At 35.0% G+C, this 22,564-nt stretch overlaps 1 protein-coding gene across 2 annotated transcripts; it reads left to right on the plus strand.

Annotated features, from left to right (window-relative positions):
- The first annotated feature begins 10,987 nt into the window (after window positions 1-10,987).
- On the plus strand, window positions 10,988-22,356 carry LOC120338878 (E3 ubiquitin-protein ligase KCMF1-like). Of its 2 annotated transcripts, none has more exons than XM_039406858.2 (9): window positions 10,988-11,038; window positions 11,953-12,022; window positions 12,508-12,675; window positions 13,099-13,238; window positions 13,670-13,814; window positions 14,709-14,867; window positions 15,848-15,984; window positions 19,897-20,060; window positions 20,272-22,356. In XM_039406858.2, the coding sequence occupies exons 1-9, from the start codon at window positions 11,003-11,005 to the stop codon at window positions 20,867-20,869; spliced, it is 1,617 nt and encodes a 538-aa protein (XP_039262792.2). In that variant the 5' UTR covers window positions 10,988-11,002; the 3' UTR covers window positions 20,870-22,356. The 2 variants fall into 2 exon arrangements, with proteins under 2 accessions (XP_039262792.2, XP_077972103.1); XM_078115977.1 differs by having other exon boundaries at window positions 13,670-13,796.
- Window positions 22,357-22,564: the final 208 nt, after the last annotated feature.

A 22,564-nucleotide genomic window follows, 5' to 3' on the forward strand; every position in this document is an offset into this window, starting at 1 on the left:
TGACATTTATTTTGCACATTATTGAAAATATTAATTTATTTTTTTTAACTCAAGTCGACAATCCTATTTGCCAAGATTGACACAAGTTTGGTCGAGTGTCGGTGGTATTCGAGTCGACAATAAATCGGCAATAAGTTGTCGCATTTGGTAAAGACAGGTAATCATGTTTGGCCGACATATTGCGAGGCATTGAGAAAAACATATTGAGCAATGCCAAATCGGTAACAGAACATCAAGATTTTGTAATAGAAAATGGATCTCGCGCAGAATAAACACGGAAAATCCCGTCGTATTGTTGTTTCTCTGCCGTCTCAATCGCTTTACCGATGCCGAAAATACTAAGTTGCGTTGGTTCATTACGCAATTTCTCTTCCGTCTTTATATTGATGTTTGATAAGCGCTTCATTAATTATCACGGCATTTACAAATACACCATGTTTTATAAGTTGATCTCTTACATTCTTTAGTCATTTCACCCGAAGAAGTTGAAACCAGGTGTGTTGACGTCCATCGGTCTCAACACAAGTCTATTCCTTATCTACGGTTAATATGTACATTGGCCATCCTAGATACGTTGATAATAGGTTAGTAAATGACGCGTTATGCCTTCCCCATCTGCCTAACAAGAGAGAGAAAATCGGCTGCGAATACCGGAACTCTAACTTCTTTTACTTAAACTTTAATTTTTTACAATCGACGGAATTGACTGCTCTGAAGAGAGCTCGTTTCAATCGCGAAAGCGCTCGACCAATAATTACGACTTTACGTAATTCGTAACTTCGCTTCCGTAACTCGAAATAATTCCGTAATTCCGTAAATCCGTAAATTACGTGCAAGCCTAGTATATGGGGGTTCGATTTTAAATTTGGAGTTTTGTGTAATGACGTCATAAAAATTAAAAAATGCGCAATGTGTGGCGGTTCCGCGATCTGGTAGTCAGTCGAAATTGTGAAGACTGACGGCACTGTTAAGAATTCGATACTACTGTTTTGAATATCGTATCCATATATTTGAGCATTGCTATCATTGCTATGTCTCTCGCTGGCGATAAATGTGCTAAGTTTTAATATGACAATTCTGTAAAACGAAAAAGTCCCACAGGGTGATAGACTTTAACGTAATGTAAATACAAGCGCAATTAAACAAAAATCGTGGCAGATGAAGTGAGAGAACAGAACAGAGCCATTTTTTTTCATTGTTTTGATGACATATGTTTGGTTAATAAAAAAAAAATGTTGCTCACTCTCTCTATATATGGATAACGCCGTTGAAAAGAAAAGTAGTAACTCGGGGTCTGAAGTTATCCGCTATTAGGAAATATTCTCAAGCTGTGTTTCTACAGGAAGCGTACCCTTGGAGCCGTCTTTATTCGGTGCTCCCGAAGTATGTACACCAAGATAGCGCAGAACCTGAACATAGTATGTGTACCAAATAAGGATTATCAAGTTGTGTGCCATCTGGTGTACATACTTATGGAGCGCCCTTTATTCTTACAGAAGTCAACGTAAGCCCCGATCTATGGGGTTAACCAGTGGTGGGATTTAGGGGGAGCAACTCTCAAATAGGTAAGATTCGGTATCTGACAGGGAACGATGAAGGGGTTTGCAACGGCCACTAACACTAATGCCAATAATGGTCTGCATTGAGCAAACATAAAAATGTGAATTGTTCAAAACCCTCACTGCCCAGTGGCAAGGAAATTTAAATAGTGAGTGAAATAAAATTCTTAGAGGAGTTATCTTTGATGAAAAAATCTCTCCTGAAGATCTCAAATTGCGCATGTCATCAGTGAAACAAAAAGCAAATCGGCAGTTGCTGCCAAGGTATCCCAATGTGTTAATCAATCAGATTTATTAGCAATATTTCAATCATTATTACCCAGCCACATCCGATAATATTGCTCCGTATGGCTCCATGGGAGCAAAACACTCGTCTCTAAATTGCATTTATTTTATAGAAGGCATCAAACGCATTTATTTTTAAACAATAAAGTCACAAATTAACATAGTGAGCACAAAAACACAAATTAATCGGTTATTTCTCAGCGAGAAATTTATCGAAAACGTCAAGAAAATTAAATGAATACAGTATGTTCATAACATAGTGAACAGAAATATTACAATTAGTCTTTTTCAGTTTATGTAGTTGTGTATTTGAAACAAAGGCAATATTATTTATAAAAACAGAACTTTCGACACTAACAGATTTCTGAAGAAAAAAAAACTAATAAATATTACTTATATTAAATTAACTTCAATATCTAATTCACTTTCCTATGAATTTCTTCCGAAATCCTCATTCTCGAAAATTGACTTTTCTTCTCTAAGTGTACTCTGTTTTTTGCAGTCGACACGAAAACAAAATTCTGTGCAATTTAGGTTGTTTTTGACACACATGCATAAATCATTTTGACACCTATTTTTCTTACAATTGCAGTCTGCCAACTCAAGAACTGATTTGGGGGCTGTAAGTGGATCAATCAATTCAACCCGCAAAACACCATCATCAAAAACCCATCCATGGCCAATAAGTAGGGGAATAATTGGCTTTGGTCCTGGGCTACAGTGATGAATTCCGGCCTGGTAATTTGCCCTCAGAACATGCTTCTTTAGTGAATCATTGTTGGGTGGAAAAGTATAATCCATATGTTTGCCGGTTTTGAACAGACGTGCCCTGGTAGCATTTACATTCTCCATATCCTCTCTTCATACAGTAATAGAACAAATTCCTCAGCTTTATTTATTAATGCCTCGTTTACCCCAAAAGATCTTCATAGTTGAAATGAAACTCAATGAATTTCAAGTCTTCCAACATCAGTTTGGTGAGCAGTTTCAAGTGCAGAAGAATTTCAATATGAATAGGCCATAATATAATCTGTTTGCAACTGTTATGATTCTCATATAGCTTTACGAGCCATTTTATTCTTACAGGTATAGCGCTGATAGCAGCAGCGACGATAGCATGCGTTAGGTTGGATTGGTAGAACATTGGCACGGCGGTGTGGCTCATCGTGCTAAGCGTTAGGAATACCCTCGCCACCGCACCTCTGATTACTCTGCGCGTGGGTTCGCAGGTTCGAATCCCATGCGGGGTTAGTTATGTGCGAGAGAATTGCTGGACTCCTCGCCGCCGTTGGGTGGTTCACGTAACCACTGGTCGGTTACGGCTTCCCCCGCATCGAATGGTGGCCGGACGAGAGGCCGTGGTTCGCCGCCATAGGGTTAAGCCGTCTTATCGGCTCTTCTCTCTCGGGATAAATATATAAATACTATCCTATCTTTTGTAGAACAATATCTAAAATGAGGAATAAAATCATATTCGAAACAACATGAGTGTTTTTCGACAAATAAAATACCATTAAATACTGACGAATACTTCTTATGCGTAATGCATCTTATCTGATACAGTCCTGCAATGTTTGCATACTAGACTATATCTACACTGATCTAGATCAGCGTTTCTCCAACTTTTTCGGCCACGGAACACTTACGCTTTTTATTTCGTCTCCCGGAACACCAAAAATGAAAGGGTAAAATTGATAAAGAAAACAGAGCGCGGTGCGCGTCGTGAAGAGTTATTTTCACAAACTGTAAGTAAATAATTTTATCCTAATCAAAGAAACTTGTAAGATGTTGACTCTTTGACGCATAAATGCAAAAAAAAACATAACAGCGGAAATGTACAACTTATGCTAAATAGATTTAATTATTTAACAATAAAGACAAGAAATCTTTTTTTAAATTTGTATTTTCATTGTGATTTTGCCGCTTCAATAAGATTTTTGTTAGTTTTCATAAAAGTTATGGTTAAATTTGTAATTCTTACAAACATATTCTAATTAATGAACTTTTGAAAAGACAAGAGTTGTCAGCGTGGCGTCCTAAAACAGACGGCTATGCGGGCTATGAAAACTGACTAAATATTGAAATCCTGCTCATAAAAGAGCGTCACACTAACAGTGCAATATTTACTAAAAACAAGAAACACAAAATATTGTTACATGCCGCAACTAAATTTTTAAACAAATCTCTCTGGATCAAGTTTTTGATCCTCTCAAATTAAAGTGACTGCTGTATATAATCTCATCATCCAATTTGCAATTCTGCCATTGTTCACCTTCTTTTAGTGTTATGTCATCATGACGTCACGGTTAACGAAACATGTCTTATCCACAAATTTCAACTCACTCCTATATTTAAATGAACCATACAGATGTAATCGGTTTCATTAAAAAAGATATTTGTGTGAATTACATCCGTTTCAAGTTTTGAACGAAGCCGACACGCTTACAGTCCCCTTCTAATTTAAAACGCCTTGGTTGTCGTTAAATTCCGAGAGAACAGTAGCCCAGCCCCGAACACGGGACGCTAAACGTCAATTTCCGGGACTGTGCCGGCCATTCCGAGACGGTTGGTAGCCCTAGTTACGTCTGATGAAGATAGAGGTACTTGCTGTAATTAAGCGATCCGCAGACCTGCAGTTTATTTATCTGCTGAATCGACTTTAGCGAACATGAGTAATTTTTCAGCATTTCATAGTAAATCCAGGCAGACAGGGAGTAAGAAGAGTTGACCTTAGACCTACTTGTTTGCCTCTATAGCAAAACGAGGAGGATTGCTGTGAACTTGATAAAGAACTTAATAGTCAAAAAGTTAGGCCGACGGTTAAAGAAAATGCTACTACCCTACACCTTAGTTAGCTTTAGGACGACGGTGACGCAATATTGAACGGTCAGTTGGGCGACAACTTCACGACTCTTAAATCGCCATGGCGACTAATTCAGATCTATTTTTTTTATTCCTTTTCCGCGGTACACGCTCTCGAAACACAGTTTGGGAAACGCTGAAATAGATAAATCGCACAGTCTGAAATGCCCTGTATTTTTAAAACATCAACTGTCATCCTACAACTTGATTTCTCACCTCCCAATCGCTTCATTTCTTTCAACTCCTGCTTGACTTATCGTTGCTGCCCACGTTCTGATCGACTTTATGAATTTGGACCAACTGATATCAGTAAAATTGGTTATTTTCCTCTCTTCTTCACAAACGTGCATTACAAAAACGTTCATTATTTTCTGAATCAAATGCTGTAGCGGTAGCCTATATAGTAGTATGAGTCTGCTGAATATTCAAGAATCGTCATTAAATGTCGTATGTTGTTTGTGGCATATCTTTTTAGGTCTAGCCTTCTATGTTAGTCGTTGAAGTTACCGCACCGTACCTATTCAACAACGTTATATGACCTAGTGCTCAACTAAAATTGCTATCCATGGTAAGGATATACAGGTGTTTAATAACTTACTTATACTTTTTAACACCGTCTTAGCATAGCTTAACTAATAATTACTAACCAATACGATGGAAAGGCTACCCGCCTCAACGCAAGAGCGGGCAGTACAAACTGAGATTCGTCCGACCGCCAACAACTAATCAAATTTTAATTGTTACGTCATGCAAAAGTCCGCGATCATTGGCCAATGTTGCCGAAAACGCAGAGAATATAGGACAGATGCAGGTAGCACATATTTCTTGTAATAAAATTGTCTTTCTCGTAAAACGTGCATGGAAACAAGGTATTAGTTGTTACTTAATTTCTAAGAAACATTTTAAAATTATTTCCAAGTAGTCCCCTTATGTGCGCTACGAAACTGAAAGATAAACGGCCTCGTCGCGCGGCCTAAAATTATTGAGAGTTCTGTCGTGAAATAACGCTTTTGCATCCGTCTGGTTCTTTGCCGGGGTCATCAGTCATGCCTCAATGATCGTTCATTCTTTCCCCGCTCCAAAGTGACTATAACTGTTATCGACCTTGATTTTTCACTGTTCGGGGTTTTGTTCGTGAATGTAAAATTGTATTTAAATTGATTTGACTTAATCATTGATCTGTGTTCGCTGACATATGTGTAAGCATTGCAACAATATAGTTGTGCGTGCTTGCAATGATAACCTGCGACTGTGTTATCAAAGATGCGCAGCTTGTCCCGGGCATATTTGCAAGAGATACGGGTACTGCGTGCCATCGAGGGAAATCCTTCTGTTGACTTCGCTATTTAAATTTACCTCGATTGCTTGTATTCCAAGCTAAAGTTAGTGTCATTCAAAATATCGGCTCGGCGGTGTGGCGTATCGTGCTAAGCGTTAGGAATACGCTCGCCACCGCATCTCTGATCACCCTTCGTGGGATCGCAGGTTCGAATCCCATGCGGAGATGATCATGTGCGAGAGGATCGCTGGACTCCTCGCCGTGGTTCACGTAACCGCTGGTTGGTTACGGCTTCCTCTACCATCAAGTCCATGCAGTATGTTCCCCAGCTTTTCTTTTTAGGGGGGGTGTTTCAAAATTTAGGGGGTGGTAAATAATTTGCTTTTAGAGATAAAACTAGGCTATTTGTATTCTTAAAAAAAATGGAATGTATTTAAGAAACGATGTACATGAGGGCCCTCGTAAGTTGATTGACGGCGAGCCAATCCACAGCAGAATGAAATTGTAGGGCCAGAAAAGGGGAGCGAGGAAAAGTGCGGGGCGACACGGCTGGGGTTCAGGGCGCGCTTAAGCGCCCTGAGAAAATTCTGAGAAATAGTTACCAAAATAGGCTCTAAGCTTGATTTTAGATACACCTGGCATCGCAGTTTGTTATGTAATGAAATCAATAATTATAATATCTAGCTGATAGAATTCCCGGGGAATGAATAACAAGCACGGCTTTCAACCGTAAATATATACTACTACGTTTCAACAAGTAATTTGCAACTGATAGTGACTAATGAAGTTACTTGCTCATCTGGCATTGTATGAATGCCTACTTATGGCTAGTTTTGTTACACATTTCTAATTTTTTTGAACATGTTTGTTTGACTTTTGTATGAATTAAATTTTGAAATAAGCTCGTCAACTGATCATAATGTCGCATAATGTTGTATTCCTTCAGAACTGAAATATTTTGTTGGTAAGAAGACAAATCGCTGAAGTTTGATTCTTTTCAATAAAGAAATAAAAACGCTGTCATTCATCTAAAACCGTCTGCTTTCAGTGCCTAGTTTTCGTTTTGTGACATCTTTAAGCTTTCTAAATATACGGCTGATATCTAAAATACTGCAGTGTAATGCTAATACCCATACGTATACATAAGATATCGGATAATTCAATTGTTACGAAATAAACGTGCTTAAACTGTGATAATGATGTAACAATAGACGATATCTAAAACTCAAAAGGTACCACATGAAGGGTTAAACTATTTCACTTAAGTTCGGCGGGCCATTTTAAATCGTTACGCGGGCCCTAATTGGCCCGCAGACTGCGGTTTAGAACCCCTCAGTGTGGAATTGCATCTCAAAATTAGGGGGGGTGTTTGAAATTTTAGGGGGGGTGTTCACCCCCTATAGGGGGGGTGTAGGGAAATCACTGATTCCATGCTTCCGAAAACAAATACCTGGCTAACTTATCCCATAGGCCATACCCGACTTGGACTGGTAACCGGACGAGAGGCTGTGGTTCGCCATATAATTAAGCCGTTTAGTGGCTTCCCTCTCACCCGGGATAAATATGTATATCCTATCCTATCACTGAATTGATTCTGTTCTTGTGTAAAGCTTGAGTTGATGTCATTCACGAACACCATCAAGTCCATGCTTCCGAAAACAAATAACTGGCTAACTAATCCCATACCCGACTTGGACTGGTAACCGGACAAGAGGCAGTGGTTCGCCATATGATTAAGCCGTTCATCACTTTCCTCTCTCCCGGGATAAATATGTATATCCTATCCTATCACTGAATTGATTCTGTGCTTGTGTAAAGCTTGTGTTGACGCCATTCACGAACGCTTTGCAAAGATTCATTTGGTTGAGAAAATTGAAGCGATATTATGCGCACGCATAGCGATATGTCAGTATGTGGTAATTTAAATTTGCGTTTTTTCATGGCAATGTATGCGTTTTTCATTTGTAAAAATCACCATCATTTCAGTTTTTTTCAACACGGCTAGACACGACTCATGTCACATGACGTCAAAATGAATAAATAGTAAACGATTTTCTGCGACTGATATTGTCTGTCCTTGTTCTGCTGTTCCTTGTTCTTCAGTTCTTCGCCGTTAACAAGCGACTGGCAGACTGGTAGGATTGTCTGTTGCGAGTAAGGTCAAATATCTAGTGTAGCGGGAACGAGGATATGAGTCTTTAGGTCAGTAATATTACGTGAATGGATTATGAATTTAATGGAATATGGACTTATTTTAATTTGTACATTTATTCATTTTTTGCATATTTATTAAAATCACTCATTGGGTGAGCCAATCGAAAAAAATATATTACGTGAATCGGCCGAACTCTGTACGTCAGTATTTTTGTCTTTGAGCTGTACGATACCGGTACTAACAATTCAGCAATTACTGAATTATAGAGGCGCAGTTCTTACCACTTCATGGCAGCTCCTGCCACGAACGTACCACGCCGTCTCCTGCCATGGTTTTATGGCGCTATTACCGGTATATTTACAAATTCATGTACCATATTTAAGTTTATCATGCGAAATTATATCTACTTAAACCCTAACCCTAACCCCAAATCCATCCAAACTGTATCCATAAGAAAAACATTCCAACTCACCAAATATTTATCACCATCAGCAGATTAGGGGCAGCCCTGCTATTACAGCCGACCTGCCGTGGTTACGGCAGTAAAATTGGTGGTATTCGATTTGCTGCCGTAACCACGGCAGCTCGCTATTGCAGTATTGGTTTGTGGCAGCTAAAAAGTCAGTCGCCGTGGGTTTGGTCTTAGTGGCCGTGGTTTGGAAATCCCGCCATGGTTTTGCGGCAGCTGTAGACGCCACAAAATACTTGAAACTGCACTTGGAATTATACGCTCAAACATGTCACAATGTCAGAATGTAGATGACCGTACCGTCAGGTCAGGCGTCAGACGGTACCGGTACTGAATTACAGAATTAAGTCTACCAGGAAGCCATGGGTGCAAGCAGAGATGTCAGGATGTGAGTTAGGCCCGTGATTCTTTAATTCTATGGTGAATTAACGCTTCGAACTACATTCTGATATTTGGCATTTCAACCTTCTGTCACTCAGAAAATTCAAGTTACAATTTACTACCTTACGGTACACAGTTATCACTCGTTTATTCATATATCTGTATATTTTTATATTCCATATACAGGCTATCCCTTGTTAATAACAAAATTTGGTAACTCGTGATATGGGAAATTTATTTGCAGAGAAGTGCTTTTTTTCGTCTTGGTCAACTCTAGTAACTATTTTTAATTTTGAATAGCAATTATGCCATATTATGATTAGCACACAACTCATTCTGACATTACGGTAATTGTTTCACATCTCGACAATATTTTATATAAAAGCTATGGACCACTAAGCACGCTTCACACTTAAAATCAGTGTGTATCATCACCTAACTCTGTAACTGCCTAATGCATTAATGCAGGTTATTTTGCAAGTAGCTTAGTTAACTATTATTAACTTCAATATGTCTATCTACCATTGCCTTCTGATGTATTTAACATCAGTTTATTTAGAGATGGTTACTCTCAAAAACATTCACTTTTTGTGGATGAGAATTCAATTCAATAATGACTGAATGAGGACCTCTGAATTTTTAATGAAACAGTAATCTTCCTGCCAGATGAAATGCTGTTTTTCGGAGACTTTTTCGTAAATGATCGAATCTTTTTTTTGGTTTCTTGGTGTTAGCCAATAGCAATCCAATGAATGAAAAAAACAAATTGAGAATTGTACATAAATTTACACAGACAATCCTGAACAAAGCTGACAGATTACTTATTAGAATTTGGGGGGATTGAGATTACATTACTGGATTAAACTATTTTTCTCCAATCAATTAATCTATTATTTGCTATTCTGTTTGTCAACAGCAGTACTGGCATATTTTTTTTTGTTCTCACCCTATTATGATAACTATGGTTATAGAAAATTGATTACCTATTATTCAGTTTTATCAAGAGAAGGACAGAGAAGTGTAAGACAAAGTTTGGAAATTTCAATATCCCAATATACCCAAATGCTTAAAATTATGATTTCAACTACAACGCTTGGGCTGGCCCAAGATTTCTCCAAAAAGTTGAAACTTTAAATTGAATATAATAACAGAACTAATTTTATAATATACTTCATTTAAATATTTGAAAAATTGTTCTGAACTCGTAAAGTTTTAAAATAGATATTAAAATATGGTATACCGGTAATGACTTTTTTTTTCTTGTTTCTCACAAATATTTTTTGCCTTTGCGTTGTGACAAAATTGTCATTCAGTACCAAGATGAAAGATATGCATTACGGATTTCACTTCTGACTTGCTGTATTTATGACCACTTTCACTTGAACAGCTTAGAGTCTTGTTTTATTAACCCCGGTCAATTGCATTGATGGTCATAATTAATAGCCTATAATATGAATCCTGATTCTAAAATTATTGTTAACAAGAACTTCATTCCAAAAAGTATTTTCTAGCGAATTAGTCGCTTTTCTAGGCCCAAATTTTTGACCTGATTTTGGGGGGATCATCTTATTAGACGTGTATGGAAACTTATTTTCCTTTTTTGGTTTCGCTTTATTATTCAATTCGGACCATAAAATACCTTCGGCGATAGCATCCCCTGACGCGACCATGATATATGTTTAATATCGTAATTACGGTAATGTAAAGTATATTTAATTCATTTTTTTTTACATCAATTTTACTCGGTGGGATATCATTGCTGACTTAAGGTTTTTTCCTACCGTGCAATCCTCGAAATAATGAGTGGCAGCATTGCGATAAAGCGAAATTGTTGCAGCAACAACTCAGATATTTTTTTAAATTGCAAAAATACGAATCAAAACAACATATAATTGTACATGTTTATGTCCACGGATTGCGTTGGTAATTTGTAGCAGTGATACTATTTATATTGTCCCAATCGCGGATTAAATTGATCACAATTAAATCGATCACAATTCACAATTAAATCAATGAAGAAACACATTTCGTTTTGTGGAGATTTTCAGGTGATGAACATGTATGTTTCATATATACACTTTATATGTACCGGTATATTTATTTATAAAATCTAAATATAATCAGGTAGTTTATCTCACATTATTATGTCCACAGATTGCCGTGTTAGGCAATGTTCCTATAAGTTGAACACAATTAGATAGAAATTGAAAGAATGTTTGAATTCCTGTAGTTGTTATGGATTGAATATTACGAAAAAAACATAATCGGCTATTTTAACCAATGCGCAAACGCGGCGGCCGCTCAAAAGCCTTTGCATGCAAAGCATGGTAATTTGAGATTCCGATGTTGATGCGATTTTACTACCCGTCTTATTTGCAAGTTATATGCAAAAACCCATTTTTCCAGGCGTAAAAACGGGGCTCGTCTTATTCACCAGGTAGACTTATTCACCGGGAAATACGGTATATCTGGGTGAGAAGTAATTAATATTACTGCAATGCAAAAAAAAATCCAGGTGTATCTAAAGATGTGCCATTGAATAAAGCATGTTCTAGTAGAATAGTTGAAGTCCATGATAGGAGGGAACATATTTAACAAGCTAAGAATGTTCAGAGTAAAATTTCCTATTTATGTATTTAATTAAATGGTCCATATAAGATTTACATAAAAAAACAGATTTAATGGAAAATGATTACATCAAGAGTTGGTAACTAACTCAATTTCATATTATTTTGGTACTGGTATACATGGGTCTGATCGAACATATTATGCATATTTTTGTTTTGCTATTATTTGGGTTGTAAAAGATTAAGTTGTAGTCGTATCCAATCTTTTGTATACAGAAATATACTATTTTTTGTCATAGATAACCATTCCATGTCAAGTTTTCTATCATATATTTCAAAACCATATTACTCATTAAAATATTATTTAGATTTAATTTTTTGAGTTATATTTCCAGATCATTTCATACAGTATAATAGTTACTGAACGAACTAACTTTTGGAAACACATTATGTCACGTCATGAAGGTATGTTATTATGAAAATATGCTAATCATATTTTATATATGTAATAGGTCATTCCAGCTCACTACAGTTATACATGACTCATTATAATTACTGTGGATTGTAGACAATCATCAGAAAATTTTCCCACTTAAACATTTACATTCCTTTTTTAATTGGACCAGCAAACTGTGTGTTTGGGATAGTGTGATAGGTCAGTAGTAATAGGCGTCAAATTATTTGTTTCACATTTTTCTGATTGGCAAATTTTGTGATAACAAATATACATATAATCAATTGCACATAGGTTCCTCGAATCTCATTGGGGTTCCGCCCCACGAAAAAGGTGAAAACCCTGTTATATACTTCGGGTGTAATTGTAATGGAAGGTAGCAGACTATTCCTATTTAAGGCTCATTGTACTTCTGCCAGTTTAGCAATATATAACCATAAAATTGTCCAAAGCCTAGATATATATATATATTGTAGCCTATTATATATTATTTTAGGAGTCAGCTGTGATAATTGCTTAATGAGCAATTTTCGACAAAAGCGTTTCAAATGTTTAATTTGCTACGATTACGATCTCTGTGAGATTTGCTACGATAACAATGTCAGTACATCACGTCACTCTCCTTCTCATCCAATGCAATGTATTTTAACAAAGCACGCCTTTGGTAAGTTTCATTTCTTAAAATAATATACTTAATTGGAAACCAAAAATCAGGCTTCAAAATTTATATAGGCTAATGCTGTAATTGTAATGTTGATGAAATTTTATCATTTTTTACCAAATTTGGCAATGTTTATACACAAATTTTATGTTGTATAGATAAATTTTATGTTGGATACCCATGTAACAAAGTCATTTTCTTCATGTGTATTGATATAAGATAATTGAAATCAAATCATTTATATTGCAAAGCATTTTCACCAAGCTTTCTGATAGCAATGCCTTTATTATCGTATCAATATTCGTTATGTATTTGTATTTTGGCTATGACCAAATAAATGATATATTTCTGATACTGTGAATATTACATTTGAGCTATCGTTTCTTATTCAATTTTTTTTTTATCTCCTTTCTTTTTGTGATCCAGATCTTTTCTATGGAGGTGAAGGTATAGGAATGGACAGTCCACCATCACTGACTTGCCCACTTTGTGGAAAGAAAGGTTTCACAGAAGTTAATTTACAAGAACATGTTAATTCTCAACATCTTGAAACTAGTGTAGAAGTGGTAAGTTCTAGAAATAAAATTTTGGAGGAGGCGTTTAAACTAATTCTCGTTCTGAAATACTGTATTTAGCAATTCTGCAACTAATCCAAAACCACTTTTAGCACTAAAATTTAGGTTTTTCCATATTACTGCCCAATAAGCAGAGGCTGAAAAATTGTGTTATTTTTTTCTGTTCTTCAGTTATGCACCAAAGCAAAGCACCTTGTTTTCCTAACTTACTACACATGATGGTACCGGTAACTGCATTTGCTCGTGATGCTCGCACAAATGCGGCAACATCATTTATAATATTCGCAGCAGACATTCCAGATTCACAATGTGAGAATGCTGATTCATGTAACAAGGCACTTTTTGCCCCACTTGACCGAAGTGAATACACGTTATTTTTCCCCTTTTCTGGTACAAAGCTGATAATATTGCTAAACTTTCAGGTCTGCCCAATATGTGCTGCAATACCAACTGGAGATCCAAATCATGTAACTGATGACTTTGCCACCCATCTTGCCATTGAACACAACACATCACATCGTACTGCGACCATTGAGGACCCAATAGGAGGTCGGCAAAGCATGAGACGTGAGAGTTTATTTGATGAAACATAACATAGTTTTTAATACACTACTAATATACACTTTGATGTATAGTATGGATAGGTTTTCAGAATGAATTTGGATCTTTGAATAGAAATAATTGATGAGTCAATTAATGGTGTCGTGATATGTAAAATGGAGTGAACCTGTGTGTTTATTAGTCTGTCAGATATCAGTTGCAATGCTCAAAATTAACTCTTAAATACTCCTACTCTACTATTAATTATCAAAAAATCTGTCTCATATTCATGGAAAACTTTTGACCACCTAAATATTTAGACATTTTGTAAACTTGTTATTTTGTGTGGTACAATTGTTCATTGAAATTGATATCCCATTAACCAAAAATTCAAAAATATTCTTCAGGATCTGTTGGGGTCGATTTGTTTTCTTCAAAATTCTGTTTTATAAATTGAACCCTTTTTTGTTCTGTATATTATTCAAGTAGTGAAAACGTTTTTTGTATAAATTTCAATAAATATACTACAACTACATGTTTAGAGATTATTGAGTTTTGTACTCAGCACTAACTCAATGTATGAGGTATGAATGATTATTGATTGATTCAAAATATTTATAAATATGGGTATAAAATTGAGCTGATATAGTGTATTTTTGAAATATAATTTGGCTGATCTTGTATGTATGTATTTGACTTGTCATTTTTTTAGAATTTTTTAATTTGGGAAAAGAAAATTGTAATAATATTTATTCATCAACTTTGGAACATCATTTTGCTCAGTGATATTTAGTAAATTATTTATAAATTGTTGGGTTAGTTAGAAAAAGAATCTGTTGGAAATTTTTCAGATTGTAATACTCTCATCCATGAGAGTGTTTCTATGTTTCCTTTCAACACTAAATTCTTTTTTCAATTCAGGAATGTTTTATCCTGGACGCAGCACGCGCGGTGCACGTGCACAAAGATCTGCAAACATGCATTTTACAAGTGGCCCAAGTTCCGTGCCAGGGTTTGGAGTGGCAAATGCTGCGGCTTCAACAATACCACAAATGAGAGATGCCATGGACCCAATAGCAGGTAGGAAACTTTCAGTCACAAATTTGCATGTTTACGTTTGAACAAAAACACATTTTCGTTAAGATTTGCCCGACTGTCGCAGGATATTTTTGTAAAAAATGTGTCAACAAGAATGATTTATATGACTAAAATATCATCTATTGGTCCAGCATTTCACAACCCATCTGTCAAAAATATATCGGCATGTTTTGTAGCCATAATTAACTTGATATCCATCAAAACAAAATACTTCGTTTTCCTCTGTTTTCTGCATAAAAACACTGTTCATGGATAACCACATAATTTACTGCAGTGAAAGTAAGGAGCTATCATTTGTAAGTTGATCATTTTTCAACAATGTCCCTTTTAAAATAAACTTATGAAATAGCACGGTTTTGTTTTTTGTGAATTCATTATAATTTTCGAAATAAAAATTAAATGATAAAGAGTTTCAGAATGTTTATACTGAGTAGTATAGTATATAACAATAACTAAAGGCTCACCCAAGAAGCAGGACCTGTAAAATTCTTAATTACATATACAAAAATGAAAAAAAAATTATTTACTTTACTCTCAAACTTTTGTTTGTGTATTTTGTTCCCAAATGTTTCAGTAATCTAGGATGCTCCGTTAAAACTTTTTTCCTCCATTTTTTTTTCTAGAATAATGTTTCAAATGACCTGAGTTTTTTGAACCACCACTGTATTGGGATAGGATTTCTTCAATGTTGTTATCATTATATTATACTGATCATGTCTATTTCCCATCCTGCTGTTCTATAGATAACTAATTATTGCTCTTTCTATGAACATACTATTCTATACTGTTTTTCTGACCCTTATAGTCTTCCTATTCATAATAACGTAACATTATTGATTTGAGTACATAGTGTGCAGTCATGAGCCCATCTATATACAGACTACTTAAATTATTGAAATGTTTTTAAACTTTGGTCATGAAAGGTGTGAATGTTATTAATTAACACTTTGATATTTTTGCAGAATTATTGTCACAATTGAGTGGTGTGAGAAGAAATGCACAACAGCTGCAGCAAACCGTATCTACTGCTTCACAGTTACAAGAATTACAAGCTCAACTACAACTCGAAAGACAAAGAGCTTCCATCATAAGGCAGCAGGTAGAGAGAGTAACTTGTGAGAAAAAAAATTCCCAAGCCATATGTGATATCATATATTTTTAGAAATGCAAATACATATCATATTTGCTGGGAATAGATCGGTTAATATTATTTAATATAAGTTTCTTTCGACTTCATAATTAGCTTAGCAGACGATAAAATATTTATAAAAACAAATAAAACCTAATTATAGAATCAGGAGAGCAAACAGAACTTGTTTAGTGAAGATACGTTTCTGGTTGGAATATGTGGTCCGAGTTGTCGTTTACTTCTAGTGCAATTATACCAGAATCAGTCTTATATGTTCATGCTCAGCTGGGAATTCAGTTTTCTAATTTATTTTTCTTTTTATTCCATTGACTAAAGTCAAGAAATCATTACTTGTAGCAGGTAGTGTTAATTTCTGAGAAGAGAGCTTGATTATAAAATATGAGCTTCACTAATCTCTTTCCTTATGTTTTAATGGTATGATGTATTGAGTTTTCCCTATTTATTAGGATAGTTTGTATTTTTCCATTGTAGGTAAGATGAGCTGGGAGATTTAGTAGTCTGGTTGCTAAATTAACGCATTATGGGGATATTAAACTGTATAGGCTATTTCCGTACTATTTACATGTGCAAATATGTATAAATATTGTAAGATGGAAATGCAATATGAGCTTATTCAATTCCTTGCACCACTGGTATGATTTAGATGAGTTAAAAAAATTTTCCCTCAGTGCTTCATACCACTGGGATCATCTGCACAACAACTAAAATTCTAGGGGCTCACCGATTTTAATTTAAAAACACTAAAAAACTACAGTTTATATACAGACCATGTATGGCCAGCCTTCTGGATAGTATTGAATATTATATACCTGCTTATGTTCTACCTAGCTACCATATAGGGTGCAGTTTGCTGAGTTACAAGGTGTGAAAAACAGTGATTTTTTAACATTCTGCCTTATATGATGTCATAATAGTGATTATTTATTATGAATCATGCATTTTAGTTGAATAGTTTGATAAAGGAATATAGATTCAGTTTGTTATATTTGTAGATTAGTATTAGGCTAGAAGTGTTAGTATGTAATATAACATAAAAAATAACCAATGTCAAGGAAACGTAGTTTTACAAGAGCTTTAGGAGGAAGGAATCATTATCCTAACTCCTTATCAAGTGAAAGTGGAAGTCCTTACAGTAGAAGGTCAGGATTTTCCTTTCCTAGGTAGCTCTCTCTAAGTTGTAAAACAGACTGCAGGAAGAACATTGCATAATGATAGTCAATTTCTGAGGATTCTGAGAATTCCATCATGAATTCAGGGACAATCTGTGTTAGCCTTGCCCATACGGGCCATAAGTTTCAGTCCCTTTACACAACTTGATGTAAAATAGGGGAGAAAATTAGTTACCTCCATATTGGTATACACACTTCTGAAGCGCCCAAATGTGTACTTTGTTTATGTTGATGTACAGGGTGTTCTTAAAGTCCTGTATTGAGTTAGGTGAAAGAAGTTTGATGGTGGTCATATATGGGTGTATTAAATAAAAAAAACACTGATTAGAGTAAAACAAACCTGGTTATGAAATACTGAGAACTGACTTTATACAAAATTGTTACTGGACTTTATGTAAATCTTGTATATGAACTAAATTCCAGCAAATTAAATAACTGGTAGTTAGAATGTTGTCGTTTTTTTGAAATTGGTAAATGTCTTACCGGTATATCTTTAATAACTTAACAACATTGTAAGTTTTTTATGATGAAAAACAATAAAAAAAACACTTTTTGGGCAATTTAAAACAGCCAAATATCAACATTTATATTACCGAATCTAAGTTATATATTGTGTATTTCTGTATTGTGTTGAGGAGCAGTTCATGCTTAGTACAAGCAGATTTAGGCAGATTATGATAGCATCGTTCAGTAGTTAGTTACACAGTGCCACAAAAGAAATTGGCATAATGAATATTTTGTAGTTGTAGAGAGAAAAGTTGATTGCCTCCCATGGATGAAAGAAAAGTCGAATTAAAAATTGCTTCGGTTCTGACATAATAAATGCCCACTTAGTTTGATTTGTTATCATGACATCAATGCATACTGCCATGTACTTCTTCAAAATTTTGGTATAGCTAAAAATACTTGTTTTAAACCATTTTGAAGTAATTTTATTAGTTAATTTTGGCAGTCATCCAGTAAAAAATGTCATCATTACGTCAGTTCACATTTGCAATCCATACCATTTATGTTAGGTCACAAAGCAGAGGTCAAAGATCAGCTGTGAGACAAAACACTTCCAACTCGTCATCTCAGTCAAATGCTCTAGTTTTCAGCACAATCCCACTCCCTCCACCACCACCCGCACCTCCTCTACCGCCTCTATTAAACATCCATCTGGATTCACCATCTACACCACCTGAACCTCTTATTGGATCAGAATACTTTTCAGAAGCAGTTGAGTTTATTTTGTAACAGTATAGTATTATACAGTTATATTAACATCATAGTTTTGATTAGTCGTGAAACAGAGGGTCGAGAATTGACTTCATTGATCTGTTATTGGCTTTGTCTTATATTCAATAAATGTTAGATAAGAATTTGCATGTACTTTCAGAAAACATGAAGTTTTGTTCACCTCTGCAATTAAAGTAACTATTCATTGTATTGCAAGTGTTGTCATTTGTCAACCTATCAAATATATCTCTTATACGTTATAAACTTATGGGAATAGTGGTGGATATATTCCTGGGGACATATTTTAGACAGAATTAGATAGTCTTGTGATTATTCAAATGGAGATTTTATCAATGAAAACGTCGTAGTTTTTCCTTCATTAAGTAAATTTTGTTTAAGCTTTACCGATATTAAACCATCAATATGCGAATAAATTTACTTAACCAGCAACATACCATTCAATCCTTAACATATTCCTTAACATATTATTTTTAACATTTCAATGCACTTCATTTTAAATAAGGCTTTTTTATTTGTATGGTATACTTATACAATTTAATTAAAATAATTTTGGTAAAATGCCTAAATCAATATATTCTGGTGATGATGATATTGAAAGTGAGTATAGTGATTGTGATGATGGTGATAATTCTTGGGCGTTCTCGTCGTTTTTGAACAATAAAATTTCGAATGAAAAATTTTGTATTATCAAAAAGGTACCAGAAACATTTATATTTATTTACCAAGCAATTATTGGTATTGTATTGTTTTCATTTTATATTTCTACTAATTCTTTTTTTATTTTACCTTGAAAATATATTCTTGATTTAATTTTTGTGATATAAACATGCTGGTGCCTGCAATTTACGGTTCTGACTAAGCGTCCAACCCCAAATTAAATACTTCTTGATACTTAAATATTTTTTTGAATATGTATTAGGTGATATTGAAGGTGATTATATCGTGATAAACAAAGTATCATACTTTGAAATGGAATATTCATATTGAGTATTCAATATCATTATTCTAGATTTCAGAACTTGCTTGTTGATTGATACACAGTCAAAGTGACTGGGGTAGGGGGGGTAATAATCAGATACACACGACACACCCCCAAAACTCTTGTTCGAACAAAAATTTAAATTAGTTGATTCTTACAGTATTTCAAAAATTTTCAACCATTCTGATTACATAGAATCAAAATTACTCTTGGTGCTAGGTTTTCGAATTATCCAACTATTCTGAAACAGACGTAACTACATGACTGTTGTCGTCATGAGAAATCTTTGATTAAAACCTCAAGCCCCATCACCTCACCCGGATCGTGATAAATTAGTTAGGCAATACTTATCCAGAAAGATTTTGGTCCTTCCAAAAATGTAGCTCTTCACATATCAGTCTTCTTATTTGGATAAAAACATGAAAAAGCCGACATAAAAAAATGTTTATCATTTCATATGTTTTTACTTTTTAGCTTGAACGTATCCCTGGAAAGATTCAGACAGCTCAGAATGGAAAACAGACGAGTCAGCCTATAGGAACCCAAAACAAGAACTATGCAAATGCTGTGAAAGCAAATAAAGAAGAAAGTTCAGTAACAGTATCTGAGGATGATGACCCTCGTCTCCTATTATCAAAGTATGGTTTCACTTTGATATTCACAATCAATTTGTTGTCTTCCTAATATTTATAGTTATCATTGGTTCTTCCCTTCTACACATTTTGCCTTGTCTATTTTATAGGCACTTTCAAATCGATAGGGCATAATTTCTATTGCCTGAAAGTTGTTGAATGTGGTCGTAGGCCTACCCCTGCAGTACTAGTTTATACCAATAATTGTATTTTACAGAATATATGACAAAGATTCGGAAGCAGGAAGCGAGTCACAAAATATAGACATTTTTGAACAAAGTTTATTTGTACGAGAATTGATTTTATCTTTACCCATTGAAGATGGTAATGATGCGATAACATACGATTCATCCCTCACTTCTCCTATATCACCTGTACCTGCACGTGCTATACCAGTGGATTGTGGTGTTTCAGCAGCGGAAACATCACAACCCGCAACTTCTAGGCCTGCAGTCAAAAGCGAAAATGAAAAGGTTTCTTTATCGAGTCAGAGTGGCCCAAGTGCTCCAGTAGAATCTGACAGGGTTGTGGAATCAACAGAACTGTTTCGAGAAGAAGAAAATGGCATGACGGAAAAATTAGCTACTGCTAGTGATCACGATGTTTCTTACAATGTTAGGAAAAGCAACAGCGCAGAAAAATCTTCGCTTCATCATCAATCGCTCGAGTCAATGAGCGAATTGAAGAAAGAATCAAATGTTCGACAAGCGCAGTTTTCATCAGATGCATCAAGTGTTGCAGGGCTCGTACGATCACAATCCTCTCACCCTGTATCTCCATTTCCTGTTTTAGTTAGCGGCACTTCAGAGCAGTAACCATAACCAATGACGACAGTCAAATAACTCTCTAACACTGAAGAAATTAATGTCATTTTGTTTGATATACTATTTCTAGACTAGACAGAAACTTATAAGTATATAATATGAATTAATAAATATTACGTTTGATCATCGCTTTCGTATCTTAGGACTGTTTTACAAAATAACATATTGTGAAGTTTTCTTCCAAATGCTGGTACTATCTCTTATTGATCAACCGTCATGTATATACGACTAGTTAAATTATTATTTGTCTCTTTTCGCCTTCTCTTGATAAAAATTCATCTTCTTTTATTTAAGTGAATGATTTAAAATTCATTTTCGATTCATGTAAAGACATGGACTTCCCATGCAAAAAGGAAAACAGGATAGAATTTTTACTTCATGATTATAAAGCGGTGGTAGTAATGATTTATTTTGAATTCGTTTTCCGTAAATAGTTCGATAATCCCATAAAATCAAACAGGTCTAAATATTCATTCCTGGATATAAAAAGAAATAAAGCTGTATGTATGGTGAGCTGTGTCCTCATCTATTTACATGGCAGTAGTTATATGAATATGATGTTGGGTGTAATCTTCAGAACAAACTTAAAAGCTTTCTGTCATATATTATATATTTTCGTCACATTAGCGAATGGAAGTTTTGATGTTTGTTTTCAAATTTCTGCTCATTTGCACCATCATGAATATTTGTGATTTTGCTTGTTGAATCTTATATAAGCGCTCTTGTTTGTTCATGTTTTGTTTTCTAAAACTCCACATTTCATCTTAATTCTGAGTAAAAAGGTTTTGTTAAATACCTTGCCAAAAGTTGCTAAATGACTGGTTCTGGTGTGTTCATAAAACCCAAGCTTTCAGTATGCACTTTGATGTTGTGATAAACGTGAATTCTTTTTTTTTAGAAAATTGGTATAACAATTGCTTCATTCTTTAGCCTGGTGAGTTTACCTCACCGATTTCAAATTTACTCAACTTGGAACAGTCGCATCGATATTTTTAGCATATTCAGTTTATAAAGATTAAATACAAGCAGTAAATTACATTTCTAACCAAATGAGAACAACACACGTAAACGAGACAAATAGCTTTGTCGACATGGGGCCTTTGCGGTGCACCTCAAAAGTAAAAATCGTTCGGAGTGTGTTTTAGTTTATATTTTTTGTTGTTTTCATTAATATTGTTTATCAGCGATTTGTCAATCCCTTCTGTATAGATATACTGTGTCGTATTTAAAACCCCAGCTGTTTTTAAATCACCAGAGAATATAAATGCAAATTTGAGTGTATATCGCTCATACTATGGCGACTAAGGAGTGTAACTGAATCAATTGTTCATATTAACAGATTTTACGAAATATTATCATTTCAAATATTGTGACATTTCAGACTCGCGATGTGATTTTTGCTCAATTTGTAACTAAAAAACTGTTGTTATTTTAATTTGCAGCTTTTCTTTGTTAAAAATTCTGCGTATATATAAAAAGTGAGATCTTTTTAACACAAGCAGTCGACAACAACAGACGTTTTAAGAGTTGAAGTTCTCTTTACAGGATCGCAACTGCGGTAGGTAGGCCTGGGCGATAGATAAAAAGAGGCTTCAAGATATTAGAGCATAGAGCCCTTGACGTCTGTGCCCAACTAGGCAGGTTGTAAGTTTAATTAGGCATTGGTCAGCAATAATTGTGTTGGCG

The sequence above is a fragment of the Styela clava genome, chromosome 9 (genome assembly GCF_964204865.1).
Source record: "Styela clava chromosome 9, kaStyClav1.hap1.2, whole genome shotgun sequence".
Taxonomy (NCBI): domain Eukaryota; kingdom Metazoa; phylum Chordata; class Ascidiacea; order Stolidobranchia; family Styelidae; genus Styela; species Styela clava.